Raw genomic sequence first — 26586 nt, 5'->3', positions numbered from 1 at the left:
TTGCCATTAATGTAAACATATTTTAAAAGGTTATTTTCCTGCTCTGTAGGTCAATGGACCTAATGAAGCAGCTCTAAGTGGGTTTGAATTGCTTTGATTAGGTGCTTGATTTCCTGTTTACCTCGTGGAAGTGGGTTTGGTCCTGCACAGCTGCTGTATATAAATGGGTCTCCTCGGCACCAGAACTAGCCAAAATCCTCCGGGCAGCTTCAGAGAAGGAGAAAGGTAAGAAGCTCTGCGTCGGTCTCTCTTTTCAACTTTTTTAACTTTTTTTTTTTCCCCTAAGGTAACAGGGGGAGTGAGCAGTGTTTGAGGGTGTCAGGCAGTAGCGGCAGCAGAGCAGGAGCAGCCCCTACCTCCGGCTGAGTTTTTCCCAAAGTGGTACAAGCCTGGCCGTTTTCTCAGTAGCTTTGGCAGAAAAGACCTGTGGCAGCGTACGTGTTGGGTTGTAAAGGGAAAGGCTGTTATTGTACATGGCAAATATCAGGTTGGGATCTGCACCTACATAGGGAAATGAGGAGAAATTGGTTCTTAGTTGCTTTTTGGGACCTTCCAGCTATGGATAAAACAGGGATAATGCTTCTTCCAAAGCAGACGGTACTGCACAGGGGACTGGGAAACCTTCGTGCTGCAAAGATCCCACCAGTTGCTCCTCCTCTTGTGAAGGAGTCAAATCATAGGCTCAAAACCGCACAGGTATCGCAGCAAACTCCGTGCCAGGCAGGGCTAGCAGAGCTCGGCTGCTCCAGTTCAGTGTCACGCAGGCAAAGGGGTCTTGTATCGATTAAAAAATGGGTTTCCAACAGTCTCTGAAAACGTGGACTGCTTTTCTTCCCTGTTTGGGTAAATTCTGCAGAGAAGGAGTACTGCCCTTTCTTAAAATTCAGGCTACGAGGTATTTCCTCTCCTAGCATCAAAAATGATTACCCTAAGCAGAACAATATTCTTGCACAACTTAGCTGTTTTCAGATCCATCATCGTACCCGCAGTTATATCACCAATATATGAAATGAAAAGCAAATAAGAGGGGAAACCTCACAGTTATTTAATCATGACTCTTTTTCCGTTCTCACTTAAAATACTCCTCAGCTTTTTGTATCATGGAATTTACTTCTGCTGTTAACACACTCTAACTATTTGTCTTTTATTGCTTTAGCTCTAAGTATTTTAGGGATTTTGCCAGTGTTCAGAATATTACACCTTTGCTCTTAAGAGCATTCCTTGCAGCTTGGTGTATCTGAGATCATGTAACGCATTTAGTATTTTTCTCACTTAATAGCAAGGGCTGAAAACATTTGTAAAAGATGTCACAATTTTCCAGAAATAAAAAATGCCACAATTACAAACAATATCCAAACTTGCAAGTTCTCGCTCTCTGCAAAACAATAATCGGGCTGATGTACAAACAACTACTTAGAGGAGTAAATTTCTACCAATGTATGAATAAATTTTTGAAGGATGGGATACCTGAGTCCTGATCAAGACCTTTGCTTTTTGTTCCTGTATTATTCCTGTTAACAGCAGCTCTCCGTTGCAATGCAATTTCCAGAAATAGCTGTAACAAAGAGTGAGGTGAGGGACAACAAAATAGATCTGTGAGCCGTGATCAAAACCATTTTTCTACGCAGTTTGCAGAGCTGGAATAGTAATTAAAAGAGCTCAAATGTCCGAGGGCTATTGAGCTGAACTGTGGACGTGAGGACTAGGAACAGCTTGAAACTAATAAATCTTGGAAGCCGATCCTGTGACTGTCCATGGGATATTTTTCATAACTGATATTCACTGACTCTGGCTCCAGTCCCTACAAAGGCATTATCCATCCCAACATAAAATCTCCCAGAAATTAGATCAGGCTCCTAAATCCCGCAGAACCGCGGTGTGGGATAGGCAGGATGCCGTTGCTACTGAATTGCCTGATCCAACGTACGCTCCCGTTCGCATACTCAAGATTGAATCGACCCTTAAAGCACAATGAGGTACCCACAGGGTCAGCTTGTAAACATGGAGGAAGACAAAGCCCTTGCCTCCAGGAATGCGCACCCCACAATGAATTTGATGGTTACAATAAAAGTATAGGGAACCAACATTAAAAGACGCCACGGTGGGAAAGAGCATTGGCATTGAAAAAGTAATTTAACTGGGACCGGCAGAAGAGGGCTTTGTAGGACGGAGAAGGCTGCTCGAAGCACAAGGACTCAAGAAACATATTTACAAGCACAGGCACGTGCCCAGCCACCGCACGTCCCTCTGGGTTCGCTGTCCTGTCACTTCTGTGTCCCGTGTGTTACAGGGGCCGGACATCTGGATTGCCCTCTGCTTTCAAACCGAGAAACCAGCCAAGAAAATGATGTCTTTCAAGGTTCTCTCTCTGCTCCTCGCTTCTCTGGGCTTTGTTTTGATGGAAGAAAATGTCTCGGGGTAAGTGTTTCGGAAAGTTCACAGTGTATTTTGAGCCTTTTCCAGCTCCGCACTGGAGGCAACTGGACTTTTTCCATTGGCATCTTGGTAAGTAGGTGAGAACATGACTCCTGAGGTAGAGCTCAGATAATAGAGACAGCCAAGCGTACAGAGATGAGCAAATGATAAGAGAGGTATCAAACTAAAGCCCTGAGCCTTTGAGCCAGAGCCAGGAACTCCCAAGTTTTCCCCCAAAAATTCATGGCTCTGGGTTAGGAGGAACAAGCTGGAAGTCAACCAGGAAGAGCAGGTTGGCTGAGAACTAGAAACAAGATGTAATCATCTCCCATGCATGAGGCTAGGGGGCATCCAGTGTTCGGAAGCTTATGAACATATGACTAGTTACATAAAGCAGGTATTTAATAAAGACTTTCCCTCTTTTTCCCTGAGTCCTGCTACAAAATTTCCAACAGCCACCTGAGAAGATCCAAAAGAATCCTTATTAGTGCAGTAGGAGCTGCTGAAATCCCAGATAATAGTACTAAAAAAGGATCAGCCTTGAAATCCTTTGCTAATTTAGGTAGCCACCGACTATGCCTATGCTGTCAGATCAGCACTGGTCTCGAGGTCGGCCCTTGTCTCCTGCCACCCACCCCTCAGCCTCTCGAGGACGCAGGAGAGGCCCTAGGTGTGCAGCTCACGAGGAGGGAGCCTGAGCGCACTTGGTGCCTGAGCTCGGAGCCAAAGTCCATGTGAATCGGGCTATGGCAGGGAAAACCACGCTGATTCCAGACTATCGGCAAATATCCCGACCTTATCTCCTCCCGAGTTCTCAAATCCCAGCTGCAATTGTGTTAGCAGCCAGCAAAATGGATGAGGAGCATGCTAGCCCCTTCTCTGGCCATCTCCTCGTGTTACAATGCAGGAATAGGTGCCTGGACCAAGAGAGATTAAAAGTGATGGCAAAACCTTGCTGACTGTAGGGACCGCGCGGGCCACCACGTGTAACCCGAGCAAAACTCTGCACAGCGTGTGCTCCCGGTCCGCGCAGGGCTCACTCTGTCGCTGTGCTCTTACCCCAGCGTAAGCATAAGGGCTCCCAGTGCCAGACCAGTGCAAAGACGCTACTCCGAGGCCACCCTGGCAAGCGATTACAGCCGCGCGATGGATAACATGCTGAAGAAGAACTTTGTGGAATGGTTGCTAGCCAGACGGGAGAAGAAAAGCGAGTAAGTGTGTAGACTTTCAGTGCTCCTACGATCCAAGCTCACAGCTGTCGTCAGCCAGCTGACGGCTACAGAAGAATGTAGAGCCGAGGATATTTTTCTTGGACTGCAGCAGTGATTCTCTAGGGAGCTGGTTTTCTTTTTTTCCTTTATTTTTCTAAGTCCTAGAAACGTTTCTGGTCTGTCGGCACACAGCACAACTATCCCTCTCCCTGTCCAAGTCCGCCTTCTTCTCTGGCTGCTGGTAGATGGAGTGGGAGGGAGCTGGGTTTTGTGGAAAAGCAGCATTTTGGCACCCTCTTGTGGCACCTCGGGCTGATATCGTCCCATTTCGCCTTTCCAGCAACATCATCGAGCCCTACAAGAGGGAAGCTGAGCCCCAAGTATCAGCTGCGAATGGCCAAAAATTGGACCTGGACACCCAGGAAGCCAAAGACTTCTTCGCCTGGCTTCTCAAGGCCAAGAAAAATCAGAGGTGAGACCGGAGAATAGAAAGTGTGGTTGCAGGAGGGGATGAGGTCCCCAAGTGTTCAACTTCCGAAGGAATGTTTTGGGGCAGGTATCGATGGTAACGGTGTCACAGAAAAACAAGAGGATTTGGATTTCAAAAGGAAATTTCATATTTTGCAATTCTGCCTCACGAGTGAGGAAAAGAACAAAGACAAAAAAAGCCTCTCTAATTTTGAAATTTCTCACAAAACACAAGTTTCAAAAATATAGACGAGTGGGGTCTTTTTTGATTTTGCAAATGTCAGCACAACCTCATCAAAACCCAGCGCTTTGATAAGGTCAAAGCACGGGCTTTTGACAGGGCTGAAGCGCATCCGCTCCTCGAACAACCCAACATCTCCGAAACAGAGAAGTCAAAACGAAGTCCTTTGACCTAATCAAAACAAAGCCCTCTCAAAAGAAAACTCTCCCGTGAAAATCGAGATGAAATTGATACATTTCTGCAACACATTTTGATTTGATCAAATCAGCCCATGGGGGGGGAACCCACTCGTTCACACTCTCAGCATGCTGACCAGTTCATTTGTTAAAAATGAAACAAAACAGTTCTTTCCTCGTATCACTGCCACAAGCTCTTATTACGAAAAGCCTGTCATCTAAACGTGAAACCACGCAGGAGAGATGCTTGCCTGACCCAGGAGGAATTTCCCAGTTTGTTTCGGATCTGTGCCCTTTACTGGGGACACACAGATTTTTTTTTTTAAGATGTAATCATCTTAAAATCATCACGATCACGGTAATGATGGCGATACGAGCTCGCTCGGAACAGGTACCTCTGGGCAAGGTAAGAGAGTCCATATGGAGCTCTCTGGTGCTGCAGCTCGTGCCTTCGTTTCCCAAGCCATCTGGCTGAGAGCACACTTGTGCATCTCAGCGCTGCGCGGCTTTGTGCTGTGTCAGCATATCCACAGCCTGTCAATAGCCTGTTTCACCTCCCCCAATCTCGGCTTATGTCACAAATGTTCAAAAAGCAAATTAGACGAATGAGTCCAAAGAAAAAATCTGTTCTCAGGCACTTTCTATATTTAAGAAAAAAAAAAAAAACCCACCAAATGAATGAGGGATACATTTCCTTTCTTTAACATGAAGGGGATTTTTGCAAAACCTAACAGGTTGCTGCTGCTTCATCCTAAAATGGTGGCAAGAAGGAAAAAAAGGCACTTACTGCACACAGCCCATGCCCTTCAGGCACCATCCTAGTGTCTTCTGGCAAAAAAAGGAATTTCTAACTACAGGGAGTCATGGGACAGTCACCCAGAACAAGAATCTGGGGGCATTTGCTGTCTTTTACAGCCTCTGCATGAAAACTGCTTTAGGAACCAGGGTGTGGGGGATGACCTGGGGTGAGGGAAACGAGCACAGTTCTGGTTCACAGAGGTGTCTCAGGCCAAGCACTCAGAAAATCAGACACTGAGGATTGCTAGTCATACGGAAAATACAAAATCAAAGAAACGAGGGCTTTGAGGGATCTCAAGAGGTCATTTAGTCTGACCTCTGCTCCAAGGCAGGATCAACGCGCCCTAAACTGTTCCTGACAGATGTTTGTCTAACCTGTTCTGGGGGGAGGGGGGAGGGAAACCTTTGATGCTAGAGATTAATCGGCTTGACTAGCTTCATTTAAAAAAAAATTGTTTTCTAGTGTCGCCCTTAATCTCCTTAATTGCAAATAAAAAATGCGACTTGCAGGGGAAAGTCCTCCTTGGAAACAAAGACTTCCCTTTGTCAGTTTGGAGCGTAGATGCTGCTTCACCCACGCTCTGCCTTTGTTTTGATGCCTGCTGGGTCTAAGAGGAGGTGGGGTGCAAGGGGGTCACTGGACCGTTCCTTCTCGTCCCCCAAGCCTGACAGACGTGTTCACATGCCAAGATCAAGGCACTGTTGTGTGCAAAGAACTCACCATGTCAAAAAGAGGTTAGAGCTTTTTGTGGGTTTATCTGAGTCAAGGATATTTAGAAGACAAGCAAAATAAAATATCGCTGTGAATCTGAGGGAACTGGGATACGAGGCTGTTACACACTGCATCTGCTTTGTTCTCTCTCCTCTGTCTTTATGGCAATGGCACATTTCTTGCAGTTTTACTCCTCTGGAAGGTTCAGAAGGTTTGAAGGATGTTTTGAACCAGGAGTTTCTGACATGGCTGCTGTCGACTGATCTCTGCAGACCAACGTGAGTGACTGTTCTGCCTATTCCTGTTGTTACAAGCATCCCTACAGATCCTTTCCCAGCCCTTGTCCCCAGAGGTACTTGCTGCAGTGCTCAATCCGTGAATTTAGGATTTCTTGAGATAACCACCGGGCGTTTACATGGCACAGCTCAGCTGGATTTGACTGGAGAGTTAAGAGCTCTGGCCAGAGTTTGGTTCTGCAGAATTATCTTCAGACCACTGATACAACAAAGATACAGGGAAAGACAAATTTCAAAAAATTACTGTCTAGAGAAGGGAAGTTAGTAAATCCTTTTCCCCTTTTTAATGAGAAAAGGAGGTGTTCATCAGACTGCTTACAGGAAATACTTTTTCTGTGCATTGTACGCTGCTATGAAAGGCATTCAGAGAGAAACAGAAGACACTGGGATGCAAAAGGTGCAGGGGAGGGCCCCGAGGAAGCTCAAGGCAAGGGCGAGCCCATCCTATCCTTAGCTGAGGAAAACGAAGGCTGAGAGAGACAAAGTCGCCATCTATAAAAAAAACAGAGCGAGAAAAGAGCTGTTTATGCTAATGGCAAAAGTTGGCACAAGAAGAAAAAGGGATGAACTGGCCATGAATAAACGTAGGGTGGAAATAAGAGGCAGCTCTGTGCTACAGACAATTCCAGGCAGCTTGGTCAGACAATGTGAACTGAGTGGCCAGCCAGCAGGCCAGAGAAAACAAATAACTGTTAAGCTTGTACAGCAGCCTTTCCTGTTTATTTACATCTCTCTCCTCTAACCAGTTGCTGATTTTTCTCAAAACTTTATTAGATACTAACTTTGATGCATGTCTTGCTATCAAAATGGATTTGTAAGGTATCAGAGGGGGGTGGAGGTTAGAAAAGGCAATAACTCATGGCTCGTTATAGGAACCAAATGAAAATGGGTGAAGCGCAGTACCACAGGAATTTGTTTTTCTCTCCCACTTCTGCTTTGTTAGGACTGTGTAACTCCAGGACCTTCCCGAGGAGCTCCCTCTTCATCCTATCAAGACACAAGAGAAGGAGGAAGATGTCTTATACTCACTCTGTTCTGTGCATATTGTCTGTTTTGCTAATGCAAGCAATAAAGAGTTTAGTCTGAAGCTGAAATAAGATTCAGATAAGACTTGATTTGGGGATGGACTATAAAATATTACTAAATTGCTACAAAAAAAAAAAAAAAGTGCCTTTCCGAAGAAGGCTCCTAAGAGTCACGACACACCTTGTGTCCGTGAATCGGCCTGCAGCTGACGGAACCGTAACACGGAGGGATCCCGACCGCAGGTTTTCAGGAGTTTAGGACCGGCCACTGGGCAATGACTTAAAAAAACGACGTTGCCATCGCCCATGGGTGGTGAAGCTCAGCTCGGGCTGCAGAGAAGCAAACCCCGGCCGAGGGCTGGCCCTGCTGGGACCCGGCCGGGAGCCACCCTGCCCCTCCACGGGCGTCCTGAGGCCTTGCCCTCCCTCCTGACCCCCCAAACCAGGGCTCCCCTGCACCCCGGGGGGCGACCCCCGCCCACAGAGGGGACCCAACCCCACCAACAGGGACTTAGCTCCATCTGGGGGGTCACCCTTACCCACAGCGGGGCTCCCCCCCGCCCTGGGGGGGAATGAAACCCCCTCCAGTGCGAGCCACCCCCCACAGACGGGACCCAGCCCCCCCAAACAGGGCCTGTCCCCCGCCCCGGGGGGACCCCACCCCAGCAGGGCCTCACCCCCCCATCCACACCCACAGGGCCCCCCCGCGCGGTCCGAGGCCCCCAGGCCCTCGGGGGGTGACCGGGGGGGGGGGGGGCTCCCCGACACCCGGGGTCGGGGTGGGGGGGGGCAGCCGTGGGTGCCCGGGAGCGGGACCCCGCCCCCTGCCCTCCGTCACGCCGCCCGTCGCGGGGTGATGACGTCAGGCGGAGCGCGGCGGGCAGCGGGGCCGGGATGCACCGGCGCGGGGTGGGCGCGGGCGCCATCGCCAAGAAGAAGCTGGCGGAGGTGAGGGGACCCCGCTGGGGAGGGGGCGGGCGACCGGGACCGGGACCCTCCGGGCCCGTGGGTGTCAGGGGTGCCAGGCCCCGGGGCGGTGCCAGGCCCGTGGGAGGGGGACCGGGACCCTCCGGGCCCGTGGGTGTCAGGGGTGCCAGGCCCCGGGGGGGTGCCAGACCCCACCGGTCTCGGGTGGGGAGCTGCCAGGCTCCACCGGCACCGTGTCAGGGGGTCCGGGCCCCTTCGGCCCCGCGGCGGGGGGTGCCAGGCGCGGTGCGGGGCCATCCCCGGCCTCACGCCTGCCGTCCCAGCCCTGCTCCGAGCCCAGGGTGCCCCGAGCGTCCCGGCAGCCTCCCCGCTTGCCCAGGGCACCTGGTGTCCTCCTGGTTCATCCATCTTTAAGGAGCGTCTCCCTCATCCCGTTTCGGTTTCTGGTTCATCTGTCCTTCAGCACTGTCTCCATCATCCCGTTTTCCTCTTGCAGGCGAAGTACAAGGAGCGAGGGACGGTCCTGGCCGAAGACCAGCTGGCCCAGGTGGGAGATCCCCCCCCTGCCCTGGCAGCGGGAATAGCCGTGGTGGGGAGCCCAGCCGCAAACCTGGGCTTCATTTCCTCCTCTGCTTCGGTGCCCAGAGCATTATCCACGAGCAGCGTGGATAACGATGGCACCCATTCGGCTGCCTTTCCATCCGAGAGCCGCGATGTTTGCTACAGGTCTCACTCTGTCTCCCTTCTCGAGACCTCAGCAATATCTCGTTTCTGTAGAACTGTTTCTGCCCCATGTGCATCACAGAATAACTGCTGCCCCCCCTTCTGAGCCTCCCTCTTGGTTCAGAACAGCCCTTTGCCTTATCCCCCCTGATATTGGTTTGTATTCAGTGTTACAAGTGTACATGTGGAGAATTCCGATGCCATCGAGCGATTTTTATCTTGTTTCGTTCTTCTAAAAAAGACCACTGCGGCCATCTGCACTGGGTAGGCAGCACGACAGAGACCTGAGTGTTTCTTGAGGACTCTGCTCACTTAGTGCCTGGCGGGGGCTGTGTTTACGGAAAAGCTGCATTAAGCGTTAAGACATAAATGCTTCTCTGCAATTCTCTTTCAGATGTCTAAGCAGCTGGACATGTTTAAGACCAACTTAGAAGAGTTTGCCAGCAAACACAAGCAAGAGATCCGTAAAAACCCCGAGTTCCGTGTCCAGTTCCAGGATATGTGTGCCACAATCGGAGTGGATCCTTTGGCATGTGAGGAACAGGCGCCAGGGTTCATGACTAAGGATTCGTCTCGCTGTTCTCATACTGTAAACAGCTCACAGTGAAGCTGACATTTCCGTGAGGAAAGCTGATGCTGTTTTGATTCTTGGGGTTTGTGAATTAGTGTAATGTACCTTTGGGTGTTCTTTACTTAAAGGGTGGGGGAAAACGGGTGGAGATAACCAAAATGGAGAATCTTCATTGACAGATCTGAGAGTCCTCACAGCGAGGCTTGCGAGCAGTCTGCTTTGCACCCGTCGTTGTTAAGGAAGGATGTTTTTGCCAATGGTCCGACGGCTTTCCCCTTTCTCACTTCACAGCTGGTAAAGGATTCTGGTCAGAGATGCTGGGAGTCGGAGACTTTTACTATGAACTGGGCGTGCAGATCGTTGAAGTTTGCCTGGCTCTGAAACACAGGAATGGAGGTGAGGATCCCACCGTGTCTGGGTTCTAGGAGATACAGCAAATAGGGGGATACCTTTTCCCGGTGGAAAGAGTTGCATGGCTCAGTGTAGCGTTCCTTACTAGATTTCACAAATTACCGAGATGGCAGTTTTGTCTTCATTGTCCCCAAAAAGCCTTGTTTTGTTTCTACAACATGTTACAGCTACGCCACTGGTTATCACCCACCTTCATTGATTTCTACAGCAATCAACCAACTCTGCCCTGTTTAGTTAACACAACTGTAACTCATGGGGAAGGAGCAGGGATCAAGGACAATCTTGAAGGAGTACGAAACTGATAAGTTACTGCTTTGAGCCTGGCAGTGAGATTGTCTCTGAAGGATCACAGCAATATCCAGAAGAGTTGGAACACCAGTGATAAGGGCCTAATGAAAAGATAGTAGATGTTCTTCGCTCCAAAAGGGCAATCTGAGACCAGGAATGGGCTACAGCAAAGTCAGTTGAAACTTGAGTCCGATACATTTGTGGGAGAAGGCAACAGCTGACTGCTGCATGTTAGTTCTGGGAAGAGAAGGGATTCGATGCTTATCTCACCCAAGGCTTAATACTGGGAACAACGAACAGCCGCTTGTAAAAGGGGAGGCAGGGGTGAGCCAGTGGCAAATGCACAAAAGACCCCTGACTGCTCTTGCTGGAGGGATTTTCTTGCTGTGCAGTAATGCTTTCCTGTCTCCTTTTGTTGACTCCTAGGTCTGATAACACTGGAAGAACTTCATCAGCAAGTGCTGAAGGGAAGGGGGAAGTTTGCTCAGGATGTCAGCCAGTGAGTGTCTGTATGCTACAGGAAAGGGGAATCGGGTGGCACTCGGGGAAGAAAAGGGGGTGACTGATCTCAGCAGCACTTGAAGGTACTGCTGTTCGTTGGACTCCAAATTTGACCTCTAGTAATGGAACCACTTACATGTGATCCACAATTAATGACATAACGATTTCAGAAAGCAGCAGTGTGCTTTCTCTGGGAGCCCGAAGGCATAAAGGACCGTTGCCTTGAGCTGGAGACAATTAGTCCCCTGCAATTCCAGCTCTCTTACTGCCACAGCCTGCTGAAGCTGCTGTGGTCTCCTGGGCTGTAAGGAAGGGACTGATACGTGTCACTGCAGAAGCAGATTTTAGGACACAGCCACCATGATTGCTAATCAGGGCTGAATCTTAAAAGTTTAGCACTTGCAGCTCCGCTGCTACAAGTGTGTCTCTAATGCGAGTCTGCGCTTCCGAAGGGGGACACAGATATGCACACCAATTCTAAATTGCTTTATAAAATTTTTTTCAGCTGTTGATTACCTGAAACTGCAGCAAGCTCCAAGGAGCTATTATTGCTTATAGCTTCTGCACGTCAAGTCTTCCTCATTTACAGACTGTAGTGTGCAGTCTGAGAGAGGCTCTCGCTTTAAAGCCTTGCCTTGACCTCTGCTTCTCAGGGATGATCTCCTTCGTGCAATCAAGAAACTGAAGGTCTTGGGGAGCGGCTTTGGGATTATCCCTGTTGGTGGAACGTATCTGATCCAGTCTGTACCAGCTGAACTGAACATGGATCACACTGTCGTCTTGCAGCTGGCAGAGGTATTGAGCCAGGAGATTTTAAAATACAACCACCCTGAAAGAACCTTATTGCTTCCATGACAAGGAACTGTGATTAGAGCAGGCCTGTAGGCAAAACTGTCCACACTCTTCTAAACTATGGACTCAGGTTGATGATAAGCACACAGTATTTTTCCTCTCATTTCAGAAAAAGGGCTATGTAACAGTCAGTGAGATCAGGTCCAGTCTGAAGTGGGAGACGGAACGTGCAAAGCAAGTGCTGGTACGTATGAAGGTCTCTTGCGCACAGTGGAGTTCCGTGTCAGCGTAGAGTGACCGCTCCTGCGGCCCTGCGGCAGGCGCTTTGCCGGGGATGCGTTATCACGGCATGCGCAGGGGATCCTAAGCCAGCTGGTAGACCAAAGGCAGAGTACGCGCTGTGTAAACATAGATTGAGGAAAGCGGAGTCTCAGAAGCTGCAGATATTCCTGTGGCTTCGCTAATCTCCAGTAAAACTTGAATCTTGTTAGCTCAGGTCCTACATAAACACGCATGGCGGGCACGGCTGGATGTCTGAACTTATTTCTCCCTGTCAAGTTGAGTGAAAATTATTGTAGCCCAAGTTCTACACCCTCCCTTACCCTAGAATAAATGCGGGGTCAGGCCTCTGTTGTGAATGGCTTCTCCGCCATTTAGTTAAGTTGCACTCACGGTTTCTGCTCTGTTTGTATAGGAACATTTGCTGAAGGAAGGAATGGCCTGGCTGGACACGCAGGCAGCCGGAGAACCTCAGTACTGGCTGCCTGCTCTCTTTACAGAGCTGTACTCTCAGGAAATCACTCCAGAGGAAGCCAAGGAGGCAATACCTTGACTGCTACGTGTTCTGTGCCTGTATATAATTCTTCTTGTGAGGTTATTTGCATATCACCTGAAACACAGGGACAGTGGACTTGAAATAAAAGTTTTGTAAAAAGCATCTAGCTTGAGAAGTTTAATAGGACTAATTCATACTTGCTTACCTCTGAATTTTCTCCTCTGCTGTGGGTGGAAGTGCCACTTACCATTACAGAAAACTAATTACCTTGTCACAGCAAGAGGAAAATTATCTAAGCTGCTATTGCAGCTGCAGTCTCGGAGGATGCAAACGTGACTTTGGCTAAAGAATCTTGGAGCCAGCAGTGACACTGAGAAACTGTTCTGTAGTCCTGTCTGCTCTGTGAATGAGTCGTTGTTCCACTAAGGAGTACCACAGTCTAGGTTCTGCCAAAACAAACTTTATTGCACAAAAAAAAAAAAAAAATCTTATGTACAATAGTATATAAACAAGGTATCTTAGAGTGACTCTTGTGCATATATTTTCAACTCAGTTAGGTCTAAAAATCTGTTGCTAAAACATCTCTGCCTAGAGCAGTCATTTGAGGATTGTCACTTTGAAATGGAAACATTCAGAAATGGTAGGACAGACAACATTAGAGCTATAAAACTAATACTTCTCTTGTACAGCCACATGCTAGTTATGTGAATAGTGTCCACAATAAGGCATTTTCTTGTTTCGTTGTATCGGTGGATGGTAACGCCACATGCATCACAAACAGATTTCAGAACCAGCTCTGCCTTGGGAAGGCAGCAGAGTCACAGCTCTACCCACAATGCTACTGAATGGTGAAAAACAACGTGACATTTACAACGGGATTAAAGAGGCGGGAAAGTAGCACGCGGCTCATGACTTCTCGGGAGACCCCTCTGCCCCCCTGAGACCTCATTTCAAGGTGAACACCGCTTTATTTACTCTTATCTGGTGTACGTGTTGAGCGAGTCCTATGTAAGTTCAGCTTTCCCTCGAGGGAAGACAGGGTTTAAGCCTAAATCAAGCCAATGACAGACCCAGGGGAGTTTGCTTGCCAAAGGGAAAAAGGGTTCCCAAGTTGTTAAATGGCACCTTAACAATTCAGAAACGTTTCCACCTTTCAGCTTTTCAGAGCTGCTTAAGCGGCAGCGTGCAGGCTTCCGAGTTCTGCGAGAGTTGATATAAATCAGAGAGACTGAAAATAATTCAGTGACGCATGGGGCATTGCCTGTCTGTACAGCGCACAGCAGGGGTCTTTTGGCCCCTCTATGCTGCGCTTTTTTTAGAACAAAGATGACTGCGTTGGAAGTTCTCCCACCACCACCAGGAGTCTGAAACAGGGCCGAGCTGGTGGGAAGGTGGTTAAGGAAACTGGGAGAGGGCCCAGGACAATGTGCAACTTTGTGCTTAGCTTTCTATCAAAGCTCCCGTAAAAAAATTAAAAAAAAAAAAAAAAAGTAGATTAAGCTCTTTATCAACAAAACATGATACTGCTCCAATCAATCATCACCAGGCTTATTTACCTGGAGAAACTGGCTATTTCACCTCCACCCAAGCTACAGTGAATACATTTTTGATGTAATGGCGCTCGCCGCCAGCAGACACCTCTCCAAGAGGCTGGCCTTCGCTCACAGTAAAAAGCTGCTGTTAAAAACATCCAAAGCACTGAAGCGTTAAACTTTACGACACTCGGCTAGCTTGCGCTCGGCCAAGTTTGGCAAAGGAATTTGTCAGTAACGAGGCGTACACCTCTGACGAACTCCACCCAGAAACAGTGGCTTCCTTAGCTAGAATTGCCCCTTATTCTAGCGTTTCACTCTGATGGATCAAGGTAGCAGCGGGGAGTGAGGCGGCAGGAGGAAGAAGGGAGGAAAATAAAATATTACACTGAGTAGAGAGGTGGAAAGCAAAGAGTACTTCAGTTAAGGAAACAAAACAGCTCCGTTCAGAGCAGCCAGAATAAAATATTTCTAGAATGCTAAATTCAAATCAACACCTTAAAAAAATAATACACAAACTAGACTTATTTTTAAGTGCTGCCCCCATCTCTGACCAATGATTTTCTCACCCTCCCTTCCCCAAAACGCCAGGATGAACACACCTGCACTCCATTTACGGATTCTTGCAGTTTCCACTTTTCATCCGCCCCTTTGCGCCTGAAGTCTCAGTGGACGAAGTCACCCAGGGCTTGAGTAAAGCTTTCAGAAAGGAGCCCAGATTCCACCACTGCTCTTTATCTTTGGTCTGACTAGAACAGTGTCTAGAAGAAAGACATCAAGTAGATGGGCTCCACAGAGCAGAGAGGCTCCATCTCTCCCAACCCGCACAAAAAGATTTCGCCTGGGCGCATGGTGCGTGGGCCCTGTCATACCCTGGACTCAGCAAAGCGCTCCCACAGCTACAGCTCCACGTTCAGCGTGGCCCCAGGGAAGGGCTCACTGTCTAGGAACAGAAAAGCTGTAAAGAGGATTCGCAGTCTAGATCTCATTCTTTAATCAAATGGAGAAAAAGAAAAAAAAAAACCCAACCAGTGTAGGTGTTTCCAAAAAATAACCTGATGTCACATGCTCCAGCTTTCTAGCATAGTAAGTACCTTTTAAGAGTAGCCTGTCACAAGCTTGGCTTTGTCTAGCATGAAGTCTTCTCGTTCAGCGTTATCCACCAGAGCAGTAAAAGGAGACAGAAGATATCCCGCAGTTTGCTCTGCTCTGGCATTGGTTTGGTTGTCGAGTCTGTCAGGGGTACTCTAGAGTGTGAAGACAGAACATCCCCACGGCTTGGCCTCTCCACTGTTAACGCAGCTCTAAGCTTTAGAGCAACCTTGAGTGTCTGTCTCTGTCTCGGAGGAGCTGCTCTCAGAGTCTATTTCTGTATTCTCCTGCTGGTGTTTCTCTTGCACCTTCTGCCGAATTCCTTGCAAACGCACTAATAGGGACTGATAGTCAAAGTGGCCTCGTTTTTCACCAAAAGGATCCTGGAAGAAAACCATAGATAAGCCTATTAATATAAACCATTATCCTTCTGGCAAGAGGCAGAAGGAAAAAAGCTGCATAGTAATTGCGCAACAAATGGTCAAAGACTTCAGGGTTAAATCCCACCTTATGACAGAGAGGCCCCTAAACTTTCCACTCTCGTGGCAGAGGTTGAGGACTGAAGAGGATTCCTGTTTGGAGTCTCTTTTGGGAAACCTTACAAACCCAAGCAAACTTCAGAAACAGATGAAAGGGCAGGCAGACATGGGTTGGATTGCTACTAGCAGCTTTGAGGAAGTGAACTATTTCAAAGATTTGGTCTCAGGCCCACTCCAAGGAGGCAGGGAAAACATTACAAATGAAAGCCCCTAAAATCCAAAGGCCAAAGACTTGACCACATTTTATATTAGTGCTACAGACCCTGTCCAATGAAAGCATCACTATTCTCATTTTAAATCAAGGCCCCCACCTGAGATGTAGCCAAGTCAGAGGCAGAAAGTCTTTGGGGATTATTTAACATTTGCTGCTTTTATCCCCGTCCCAGGTTGAAGACACATTGCCAGGGCTATATAAGGTGGCGGTGGAGTTTAGGCTGTCCTATCTGATGGGAATCTTTGGTACAAGCCAGCATGTGGCCCCAGGGTTAACAAGACAGCACATCTGGCAAGCACTCAACTGATACTGAGCCTGGAGTGACTTCATTTTAAATACAGGGTAATGAAGACAACAATGCCATCTCTCCAGCACGCTGCGTTCGTGCTTCCTGCACTACGATTTACAACTGAGCAGAAAACAGACCACAGCAGTCACTGCCTCTGGGAATTGAACACAACACAGTCCCAGGCCACAGTCCATAAACCCATGGAGAAAGCAACTGAGCCCTGGCTCCTTGAAGAAGAAATAAGAGCGGGCCACACCTGACAACCCTGTAATGTCACCAAACTTCACTACACAGCCTTCAGTTCAGTACTCTCTGCAGACACAGACCTTCCTCGTGGGAACTTCTCACTCCAAACACCAACTCTCCTGCTTTGGGAGTGCTTTCAACTCATGAATTACACAGCCAGTGAAGGCACTGACAGGAAAAAAGGGCTGAGACACAAGATCATTAAATCAGCCACCTCCATCTTTTCTTAGCAGTGGAATTTCTCAATGAGTCAGACAAGAGGTGGCTGATGAGGGAGGAAGACACATCTGTTCATACGCAAATAGCTTGGCAATCTATTCTTTAAAGTCTGCTTTCCTGCAGAAACAAGCTCCTGTATTCAACCTGTCTAGATGTGTCTGCCGGATTGTCACTCTTCCCCCACCCCTTCCACCTCCAGTAACTTTTGACTCAGTCAGCCACTTTCAATTTCATCTGATCGAACAAGGAGCATCAGGGAAAAGTTCCTATTTGCTGTACGAGCAAAGGAACCTCAGAAAAAGAGCAACTCTGCCAGTGACCCAACAGGAAAATACAAAAATGGAGTTCAGTTGCCACCAGCATTGAATAACCTGCATGTGCCCTCCCTGCTTAACACCAAATCCACATGAAAGCAAACTGTACCGGTTCCACTGCTGAAAGAAGTACCTGCTTGCCTGGAGAGTGGCTCAGGTCCAGCACTCTGAGAAGTCTCACAGCCTTGAACACCCTGTGTGCATACTCTGAACTTGGGGAAGGCAGCATTTTATCCACAGGAACGTCTCAGGTCTCAGTTTCATGGTTGATTCAAAGTTGGAATACACATTTCATAGAAAAGATCCAGATCCACGCCACATACCTCTAGGTGCTGCACATTGTAGTTTGTCACTAACCACACACCCTTATCTAAGGCAGTGTGTTATCAACAAGAAAATTGTCTGCCACCCACCTGCATTGTCTGTCCTTGGAGATAAAGTCTCTCTTTACACACCCCTTCATAGAAGTCGTAGTATTCCATGAAGGATTTCTCCATTACGCCCCTGCGCACAATGAGAGAGCAAACAGTCAACACAAAACGACAGTGTTACAACAGTCACATCACCCAGGGTCACCCCATCCCACTGAACTCCACAGTTCATGTAATCAGTGCGGACACCCACACTGGGTGTCCCAGACAACTAACGGGGTACAGCGAGGCAGGGCACGGAGCGAAACAAACTACAGCATCACTGCAGCTGAAGAGATTCTGCATGTGTTTTCACAACAGCTGTGCTCCCCTCCCTCTGAGATTTTTTTTTTTTCCCCATAAGACAAGGCACGTTTATACTCCGACACAAGTCGGAGGATGCAGCCATTGTGCGCATAACACAGCCTTTGTCAATGCACAGCTTCTGGGCTCCACGCAGATGCAGCCATCCACTTCAGGGGAAACAAAACGACTCTTCGCTGGTCCAGGAAGAGTTAAAGACTTGCTCTTCCCTGGAGCAGCTCTCAGGGTTTCAGGAAGGGCAGCCAGAGAAGTTTATTCTGTTTCCCCACACCCGCTTTCTTATGCGCCCTCCGTGACTCCTTTCCATACCGTAATGGCTCAGGACAGGGACACTTTCCTTCCAGCATGTCGCACACTGCTACCCGGATGGTCTCATGCCGAATGCACTCATTATAGTTCTTGCTGTCCCCGGGGTGCCTCTCCTGGAAATAGAATTTGGGCCAGTGAGTCCACGCGACTGCAATGGCTCCTCGTCTCTCCCTCCTGGGCCCAATGAATTTCACTGGTGCACGAACCCACTACGGCTTTGTCTGTTCTGTGTAGGCTGAGCTAATTTTTCTACTACAAGTGAAAAGCTGGCAAGATTTTACACGTCTCCAGAGCCTTGGACTCACACAGCTGTGGAGACAGGTCATCTGATAAAGTTAGCACAGAAACCTGCCTCTCTCTGAGATGATGGAGACTATGAAAACCTGAGCAGTTTGGCTCCTGCATGACAACACGTCCCAAGGAAGCCATTTCAGGAGTCACGTAGCAGAGAAATGCAGAGCCATCCCATCTCGACGACTTCTCGAACGCCTCTTGTTCTTCCGTTACCTTACACATACGTGAGCTAAGCAGCCTCCGGTTCAGAGCTAGCTTGCAACTCCCTCTCAAGCTCTGACTAGAGGCAGAGCAGGTTGAAAAAGAGCCAAGCGACATAACCTACTTTTGTCCCCGTTTACAGAATGGGATTTGCAACCAGGAGCAAGGTGTGGAGGAAGGAGACAAATAACTGCAGAACCAGAGATGATCCACCTCAAATTCTCACCTGCTCAAAGCCGGGTTCGTTGTGATAAGGGTTCTCAGTCATCAGAGACTGAATGGAGATGAGGACTGAAGAGATACTCTGTGCTGGGCTCCAGGCAGGCCCGGTCCAGGTACTGAGGCATTAAAACAGAAAAGCATCAATTAACAACACAGGACCGGCCCAGCGAGCGCCATCCCTCCAACTACCAAAGATCAGAAAGCTTGGGAAACCACATCTATACCTTACAGAAATGAGACAGGAAAAGAAACAGCTGCTACAGATATAGAAAGCACTGGACACTGAGAAAGTTTTCAGGGTCAAAGTAGTTTATTCTCTCAACCAAATGAGTAGTTCAGCTCGAGCAAGACAAGAGAGGCTGGTAAACTTCACTCCACTGCTAACACAGCCAGAGCATCACACATGAGTTGAGGAAAAGTAACATTTCCAAGCATTTTACAGGGCACTTGAAAGCTATGGCTATCATCGCGCACAGCAGCCTGGAGCAACGCAAGCTACCAGCACTACTGTAAGTCAAAACCAACAACTCTTAAGAACTGAAATCTGATTTTCAAGACTCAAACAAGACCATCACTTGTGCAGTCTGTAATGCAGACACTCGGCACAAGGACTGCCATCAAAAGCATTAACCGATGCTCTGCTATAAGAATAAGGTGCTCGTTTCATACACACAAGGTAGCAAAAACCTCTTCATAGAACAGCATAAGCAGAAAAAGCTGTTCTGCTGCTTGCCTTTAATATCCTAGTTCCAGATACAGACCTGTCTCCCTGTGAGCTGAACAAGGATGTGCTGACCCACATATGCTCCTCCTAAATCCTTTCATTTGCAGCTCCCTCTGCGCTTCCCATTTCTGCTAAGGCCGAGGCTCTTTGTTCGCTCTTCAATAATTTAGCTTCCACGCCAGGGCTACAATTGCATGACCAACAAGGCAGCTTGGGTGGGAGCTGCTGGGCATTCAGGCCCCGGAGACACGGACGTGCCCTACACATCTCAGTGCTTTGCAGGTGTTGGCATCCAGCTCACTGGATCAGGAAGACTCCTATGCTGAGGAAGGTGATTCCCAGCACAATGCATCTCTCTGTCAGCCCTGAGGCCAGTATCTACCAGCTGCTGGGTATCAGCTACTTGGACCAACCTTGGCGTAAGCAGCACATGCACAGCACTGCGGAAACCATCCCAGCAAAGGCGGTCTTATAACCACATCAGCTCAGACTCCTGTTGGTTGATCAAATCCCTACAGCAATTCAAGCCGTCACTGCCCCTTCCTCACCTGGCTGCCGTTACTACCTCTCTGCAGCAAGAGGAACTACGTACAAACACCCCAGCTGCACCAGTCCAGAGTCTCAGCAAAACCTTTTCTTTACCGGCAGCTGAAACAGCCACAGCTGGAGCTGGGAATATCACACCAGGGCCAGGGTTCCTCTGGCGGAGCCGTAAGAGCTGTTCAATCAGCCCGGACTTTCACGTGTTTAAAAATCAAGCAGGTGAATCACATGCATTTGCAGCAGTGGAGCCTGTTCGAACAGGCAGCATGGGAGCAGCGCTTGTAAATCATTACACCCACCGCTCAGCCCCACATACTATGTGTAGGTGGAAGCCCAGAGCAGTCAAATGGCTCTCAAGGAAGTTCTCAGTGGCTTTTAATTTTATTTATTTATTTTTAAACCCACACAGAGAGAGGAAATTAAAACCACAAAAACCTACATTCAAACATTAAGGATCAGGCTGCAAAGCACAAAAGCAGAAGAAAGGCAGTGCTCGGGCCGAGGCTTTGCAAGGGGAAGCAGGAGAAAAGCTGCAGCGTCCACTGAACTTCATGCTTCCCCTTCTCCGTTCTCAGGTGCTTTTAAAGACAAGTTAGACTCTCATTTCAGTAGAGGAATTTGTGCTGCTTTACGACTCTGATTCTGTACACGACTTCACAGAAGCATAAAGGTGCATCCAAGCATGTCTGGGGCAAGATCAGGGCACAATGCGCCGAGAAGGATGCGTGAGGCAGAATACAGCCTGCAGCCACCTCCTGATTTCCCATCAAAACAGCCAAAGTCTCCTCTTACCCTAGAATACTCAGGCAGACTTTCCCATTGCGGTAGAAGTTGGGGTTAAACCTCACTGTGTTATTTCCCGTTGTCATCAGTTTGACCCTTGGTGGGTGGATGGGATAATCTGGAGGACAGCGAAACAGGAACAAGAAGAAACCCCCTTCATAAGGCGTGTCAAATGGGCCTGTGATCAATGCATGAATCTGGAAAACAAAAGCCCGTCTTGCGCACCACTTCAAAATTGTGCAGCACCGTCAAATCCTCAACAAAGCCAACCGAAGGCAAGAAATCTCCACCCAGGCAGCAGCACGGAGGCAGCGTCTTCCACAAGCACACGCCATGTGCAGGCCATACTTAACCCCCCCTCCTTCCCTCGTTAGCCAGAGCCACTGCTGCGCACTTCTCTCCCCTCTGCCACACTCAATGTGCAAAGCAGGTTTCCAACGCGAGGCTTGGCCAGAGTCCACAACAGCTGCCTCCCATACATCTCTATACAGTCCAAACCAGACTGAATCACGGTTCAGCTGGTAAGCTCTGCTTAAAAAAAAAAAAAAAAAAAAAGGAAGATTTCGAATATGAAAAAAAATCTAATTTTAGAAAGAAAAAAATTCAGAATTTCTGCCAAAACTAGAGCATTCCTCAATTTTATGGTCTCGTGCTGATTTGGTCTTATTAAAACCAATCACTCAATTTCCTCTGCCAGGATCCAAAATTAAGACCCTATTCTCTCCATGCTAATTACCCTCAAAGATCCCAATTGTATACCAGGAAATCTACTTCCCTTGGGCTATTAAGGAAGCTGACTCCCCCAAGTGATCCAAGCAGCCTCCTTTAACGATCCTCTTACCTCCCAGGATTTCAATTAAAAGCCCCAAGGCTGGTGTTCTACAAACCTGCATTTCCATTGAAGGGCATTTTGGCACTCTGAGCTACCAAGGCTGAGGGAAGCCAGAGCTGTGGCTAAATGCCCCAGGTGGGAGCTGGTCGTGCAGAGACACTCCCTTTGCGCAGAGACACTCCCTTTGCGCTGCCTCCAAAAACCCAGGGGCCCCAAGTCAGGCAGGCACTTACATGGGGGGAATTTAGGGGGATCTGGGGGATGCCACGTTTGTCAGGGGGGTGGGAGAAGTGTGCAGCAGAGGAAAAACCAAAGCAACCTCACACACACGCACACACAACCCTCAGAAACCGGCACAGCCAGACCAGGCAGCACTGGCTGGAGAAAGGGCAGCGCCAGCCAAGAAACACCCTGGATCAAGAACACCGTTTGAGCAACCTCTGCCTCCCAGCTCCTTGCATTCTCTCTGACATAATCAGAAATTCCCAGTCCTGGAAAACCCTGAGAGCCAGGAGGGGAAGAACCAGGGCAGGAGAGGCCGTAGCCATGCCCATGTCCCTAGAGAGTAGGTCTGCTGGCGGCAACGTGGTGGGAGCAGCTGCGTGGGCCAGACCTGCAGGCGACCCTGGTACCTGTGAGAACCCTGCGTGCAGCACCACAGGAGGACAGGGCCCGGGTGCAGGGACACATCTCTCTACCAGCTCACAACAATTAAACACCTCCAAGTTCCACAGGAGGAACAGAGATACTCCAGCACTGCTTGTGGCTAATGGATGTTTCTCATTTCCAGCCTCTCTGAGAAGGCCCCCGTGGCCAACAGCTTTCCATGGAGCTCTCTCTTCTGTGAGCTGCTCTATTGATTTTTTTCAAGCATCAGTAGGATGAAATGAGCTGGATCAGCACCCCACTGGTTCACAGGGCCGCTAAAGCAGAGCTGGCTTTATCTGTGGAAGCTCCTCAGATCCCTGTGATGGTTTCTCTCCAAAGAGCCAGTTTCCTTGAGAGCCTCCTCCCATTTTAAACGCAGCCCATCTCAATGTCACCAAGACAACTGGAGCCTTGTTATGCTCTTGCAAGACTCACCCTGACTTCTCCCAGACATTAAAGGAATACTCCACTTGGGCAAACCCTTAAAGCAGCCACCGACAGCAACATACAGAGAAACGGAAAGTTGAACCAGCTCCAAATCTTCTCTTACCTTGGTCATGTCGTGGGGATCAGGCACAACAAACATTCCTGGGGGTGGTTCCTTGTAAATGGACATGATATCCCTGAACAAAGGAAAGAGGAATTAGTCGAGATGTCCCTTGGCGTTCATCAGCCCTCAAGGCACGGAACGTTCTAGGTGACAAATCTGTGCAAGGATGCAAAGGGACAGACTTTCAAGATGGAAACTTGCAATTTGTGGCGAGTTAGACATTTTTCTTTTGTCTCTGACTGTTTTCTGGCTGAGCTCTTTCAACCTATCCCCAAAAACAGTTGAGGCATTTCAAGAGCACAAGCAGCATTCAATGAATCAACGTGTGAGGCATCAGACCAAGCGCACCTTGATTACCTGCTGCCTCATATTTTACCACAGATCGGCTCCAGTGCATAAAACTTCAACATAAACTTCCCCTAAGGTAGTCGTTTAGAAGTTCTCTTAGGTGAATTTTGTTGTTTAAAGGATGAGTTTCCCGCCCCACGTTTACCTTCTCCACACTCAGACTATTTACAGGATCCCTTTCGTATACCCAGTCATTTGTTTTCCCCAAACACGCCGTGACTCAACCACCTTTGAGATTGTTCCTGCTCTGACAAATTTGGGTTTAATCAGGTTCAAGAGTAGTTCGGACGCACACACACAGAGGACTTGATCACAATGGCCTTGCTTCCTTAGGAATGTGGACATAATGAACTGAAAAGTAACAAATCACCTACAGCTGCGTGCAGTTTACAGATAAACCGAATGGCACCCATTACCTTTCATCCCCAAAAAACCTCCCTCCCATAATCAGAGCTGTGCCGAGCTCCAGGACAAGCTCCCGCTCAACCTTCCCATTTGGGAAGCAAGCAGAGTTCAGAGAGGTTTCAGGGCGAGAACAAGTGCAAGAGCAACAGGAGAGCCTCGCCTTCCCGCCTACCGTTACAAAGTCAGTGCTTTTGGCGTTTGGATTGGAAAGTGCCCAAATATCTGGTGCCATCTTTGGAAGGCATTATACAAGCTCTAGAACAAGGATGAGCAAGAGCCTGGCAGGCAGCGATACTTGCTCCGAAGGAAGAGGAAGAACTTGTTGAAACGGTGCCAGCATGTCAAACAATACAAGACCGTATTGCTCATTATATCAAAGGTTATCGGCGCATCAGGTTTAACCAGACGATCCTTTAAAGAGTCAAAGCAGCCGAACGGGTGGGCACCAGCAGGAAGGAAGATCGCTACAGGCAGGTTTCGGATAAACATCTTAACTCGACCATGGATGGGGACCGAGAAGCCTGCTCCCCTCCCCATTTAACAGCATCTCCGAGGAGCTGCTGGTGATCCCGAGGGCAGGACGAGAGCCACGCACCCAGGGGCTCTGCTGCCAAAGGCCCCAGCAACAGCAGACGGAGAACGAGAGCCCGGATGGCGGTGCGGGGGTCCACGGCTCCAGGGCAGGCGAGGGGTGAGACCCATCCCCGCCGGAGCACCTGGGCGAGGGGAGCCCCGGGGCACGGTGGGGAGCGGGGCCTGGCCCCGGGGAAGCCCCGGGACACAGGGAGGGAGCAGGGCCTGGCCCCAGGCCCCAACCCAGCTCTCCGGGACGGCTGGTGAGGGGATGGCGAGGCCCAGGGGACAGTCACCGCCTCGAGGGTACCGGGGACGAGCCAACCGCCCCCGCCGCGGTACGAGGCTCGGCTCCGTGCCCGCTTTCCGCCGGGGCAGCCCCCCCTCCCCAGACCGGGCAGGGCGGCGGGGGGTCCCCGACCCGCGGCTGGCCAGGCCCGGGGGAGCCCCGCCAGGCCGGCAGAGGCGAGGACCGGAGCCACCCCCCGCCCCGGGTCGCTATGGGAGCCGGCAGCGCCGCGCAGGCAGCGGGCCCGGAGGCTCCGCCGCTCCCGGGCAGGGCGGCTCTCTCACCGTTTGATCCGCAGGAGGCAGGCCGGGCTGGGCCGCTCGCTGTCCCAGTCGCCGCTGACCGTAGGGTCCCAGAAGGCGGAGTGCGTGAGGAGCGCGGCCCCCGCGGCCGCCGCCGCCGCCGCGATGGGGGCCCCGCCGCTCCCCGGGGCGACGCCGGCGCCGGGCGTCGCAGCGCCGAAGCCCGCCGCCGCCCACAGCTCGGCGGGGATGAAGACGCCGGGGCTCCCCGCGCCGCCGCCCGGGCCGGCCGAGGCTCCGCCGCCGCCCGCCGCCGTCGCCGCCAGCACCGCGGCCGGGGCCGCCTCCTCGGCGGCCGGACTCTCCGCCATTCCGCGCCCGGCCTCGGGGAACGCCGCTTCCGGGACTCCGCACCAGCGAGTCCGCCGGCCAGAGCGGCCCCCGCCCCTCGCCTCCACCACCGATCGCCGGCCAGAGCGGCGCCTCCCCCGCTCCCCCCTCCCACTACCGGCGCAAACTCCCCCCAGCCACCATAGAGTCTCGCCCCCCCCACCCCCGGCGCCAGAGCGCCCCTTCCACAGAGAGCCCTCATCGTAGGCTAGAGTGTAACGCTGGGCGCGGCGCGCCCCCTGCTGCGGCGGGGGTCTCCGAGGCTGGAAGCAGCAGAAATGACCGATTTGGGGCTTTTTGGGTGGAAAAAGTTGTTTTGGGAAGCGGCTGCTGCAGCCGTGCCCGTGCGAGGGGGGAAGGCGTTCCTGCGGCTCGCAGGAAACCAGCAGCGCTGCTTCTGGCCTACGAGGAGCGCCTCACCCCTACGCCGCCCGCCAGAGCCGCCTCTGCTACCTACAGCGACTGCGAGCGACCGTCGTAGTTCCAAGGTTACTTTTGCTTTACAGAAGTTATTTATGCACAGTTTCACACGTGTAAGGGTGAATAAACGTAACTGGCTTGGCCGCAGGTAACTGTTGCTTTCCTGAGGCGGTAGGTGTTGAGCGCCTGACACCCATGGCCACCGCCCGCTGTCTGGGGACACTCCCAGAGCACCGCATCGCTGCTGCAGGGTTACACGTTTGTTCCCAGGAGCCAGCCTGGCTGCAGGCGTAGGATTTTTGCTCTCTCGTTCAGCCAGCGAGACTCCCTTGAGCTCTTTTTGGTTTCAGAGCCACGTTTCTCCAAGAAATCTCAGGGCCGGTTTAAGAATCAAATTCTTCTCAGCACCCCTTGACCTCACCAGGCGTAAGCAGCTATTGCAAACGAATCATAGAATCATTAAGGTTGGAAAGGACCCTTAAGATCATCGAGTCCAACTGTTAACCTAACTGCCGGGTCCAGCTCTAACCCATGTCCCTCAGCACCACATCTCCCCGGCTTTTAAATCCCCCCAGGGACGGGGACTCAGCCCCTGCCCTGGGCAGCCTGGGCCAGGGCCTGACAGCCCTTTGGGGGAAGAAATTTTTCCCAATACCCAACCCAAACCTGCCCTGGCGCAGCTTGAGGCCGTTCCCTCTCGTCCCAGCGCTTGTTCCTGGGGAGAAGAGACCGACCCCCCCCGGCTCCAGCCTCCTTTCAGGCCGTTGCAGAGAGCGATGAGGGCTCCCCTCAGCCTCCTCTTCTCCAGGCTGAGCCCCCCCAGCTCCCCCAGCCGCTCCTCCCCAGCCTTGGGCTCCAGCCCCTGCCCCAGCCTCACTGCCCTGCTCTGGCCACGCTCCAGCCCCTCCATGGCCGCCTTGGGGTGAGGGGCCCAGCGCTGAGCACAGCATTCGAGGGGCGGCCTCACCAGTGCCCAGCACAGGGGCACCATCACCTCCCTGGTCCTGCTGGCCACACTGTTCCTGAAGGAACAGAGCAGCTCCCGTACCCGTCCCTATCCCCAGGCAGGTCACAGCCACGCTTCAGAGGCTTTAAGCACGCCGAGTAGCTGCATTAATTCCATTACCTAAAGCAGATAAGCAGGCAAGCTCCCCCAGCACTCACCTTCCTGGCAGGCACAGCTGCCCTACCACAAGGCCCAAGAGCCAGGTTATATTGTAGAACTGCTCCTCTCTAGTACACACCAATCTCTAAAACAGCTGAAGCATCTAACTGTTGGGGGAAAAAAAGAAACAGAACTCAGC

The 26586-nt window shown here is 50.5% G+C and overlaps 3 protein-coding genes and 1 long non-coding RNA gene across 13 annotated transcripts; 2 read left to right on the top strand and 2 right to left on the bottom strand.

Annotated features, from left to right (window-relative positions):
• Positions 1-112: 112 nt before the first annotated feature.
• Positions 113-7466, top strand: GIP (gastric inhibitory polypeptide). Its single transcript, XM_009464666.2, has 6 exons — positions 113-225; positions 2291-2418; positions 3480-3626; positions 3967-4098; positions 6207-6299; positions 7261-7466. Exons 2-6 carry the CDS (start codon positions 2345-2347, stop codon positions 7268-7270), a joined length of 456 nt encoding a protein of 151 aa, XP_009462941.2. The 5' UTR covers positions 113-225; positions 2291-2344; the 3' UTR covers positions 7271-7466.
• Positions 5170-8906, bottom strand: LOC148054278 (uncharacterized). The gene is made up of 4 exons (XR_015707433.1): positions 8654-8906; positions 7221-7304; positions 6637-6809; positions 5170-6516 (listed from the first exon to the last, which is right to left on the bottom strand). It is a non-coding gene; the product is annotated as an uncharacterized LOC148054278 (long non-coding RNA).
• On the top strand, positions 8187-12492 carry SNF8 (SNF8 subunit of ESCRT-II). The gene is made up of 8 exons (XM_009464596.2): positions 8187-8290; positions 8766-8816; positions 9387-9525; positions 9855-9959; positions 10689-10761; positions 11417-11558; positions 11725-11799; positions 12250-12492. Exons 1-8 carry the CDS (start codon positions 8237-8239, stop codon positions 12385-12387), a joined length of 777 nt encoding a protein of 258 aa, XP_009462871.2. The 5' UTR covers positions 8187-8236; the 3' UTR covers positions 12388-12492.
• Positions 12320-24974, bottom strand: UBE2Z (ubiquitin conjugating enzyme E2 Z). 10 transcript variants are annotated; one of them, XR_015707429.1, is made up of 10 exons: positions 24515-24970; positions 22616-22688; positions 20595-20782; positions 18540-18651; positions 17819-17931; positions 17189-17279; positions 14957-15337; positions 14735-14820; positions 14465-14623; positions 12513-12789 (listed from the first exon to the last, which is right to left on the bottom strand). XR_015707429.1 is itself a non-coding variant. In XM_087769912.1 (7 exons), exons 1-7 carry the CDS (start codon positions 24841-24843, stop codon positions 15167-15169), a joined length of 1077 nt encoding a protein of 358 aa, XP_087626038.1. In that variant the 5' UTR covers positions 24844-24970; the 3' UTR covers positions 12796-15166. The 10 variants fall into 10 exon arrangements, 1 of the variants encoding a protein (XP_087626038.1); XR_015707431.1 differs by having other exon boundaries at positions 14735-14805; XR_015707425.1 differs by adding an exon at positions 12320-12444 and having other exon boundaries at positions 12598-12789; positions 14465-15337.
• Positions 24975-26586: the final 1612 nt, after the last annotated feature.

The sequence above is a fragment of the Nipponia nippon genome, unplaced genomic scaffold, assembly GCF_047370975.1.
Source record: "Nipponia nippon isolate SJK-2023a ecotype South Korea unplaced genomic scaffold, ASM4737097v1 scaffold_32, whole genome shotgun sequence".
Classification (NCBI taxonomy): domain Eukaryota; kingdom Metazoa; phylum Chordata; class Aves; order Pelecaniformes; family Threskiornithidae; genus Nipponia; species Nipponia nippon.
The sequence above is the reverse complement of the archived record's forward strand: the minus strand, read 5'-3'. Positions and strand labels throughout refer to the sequence as shown.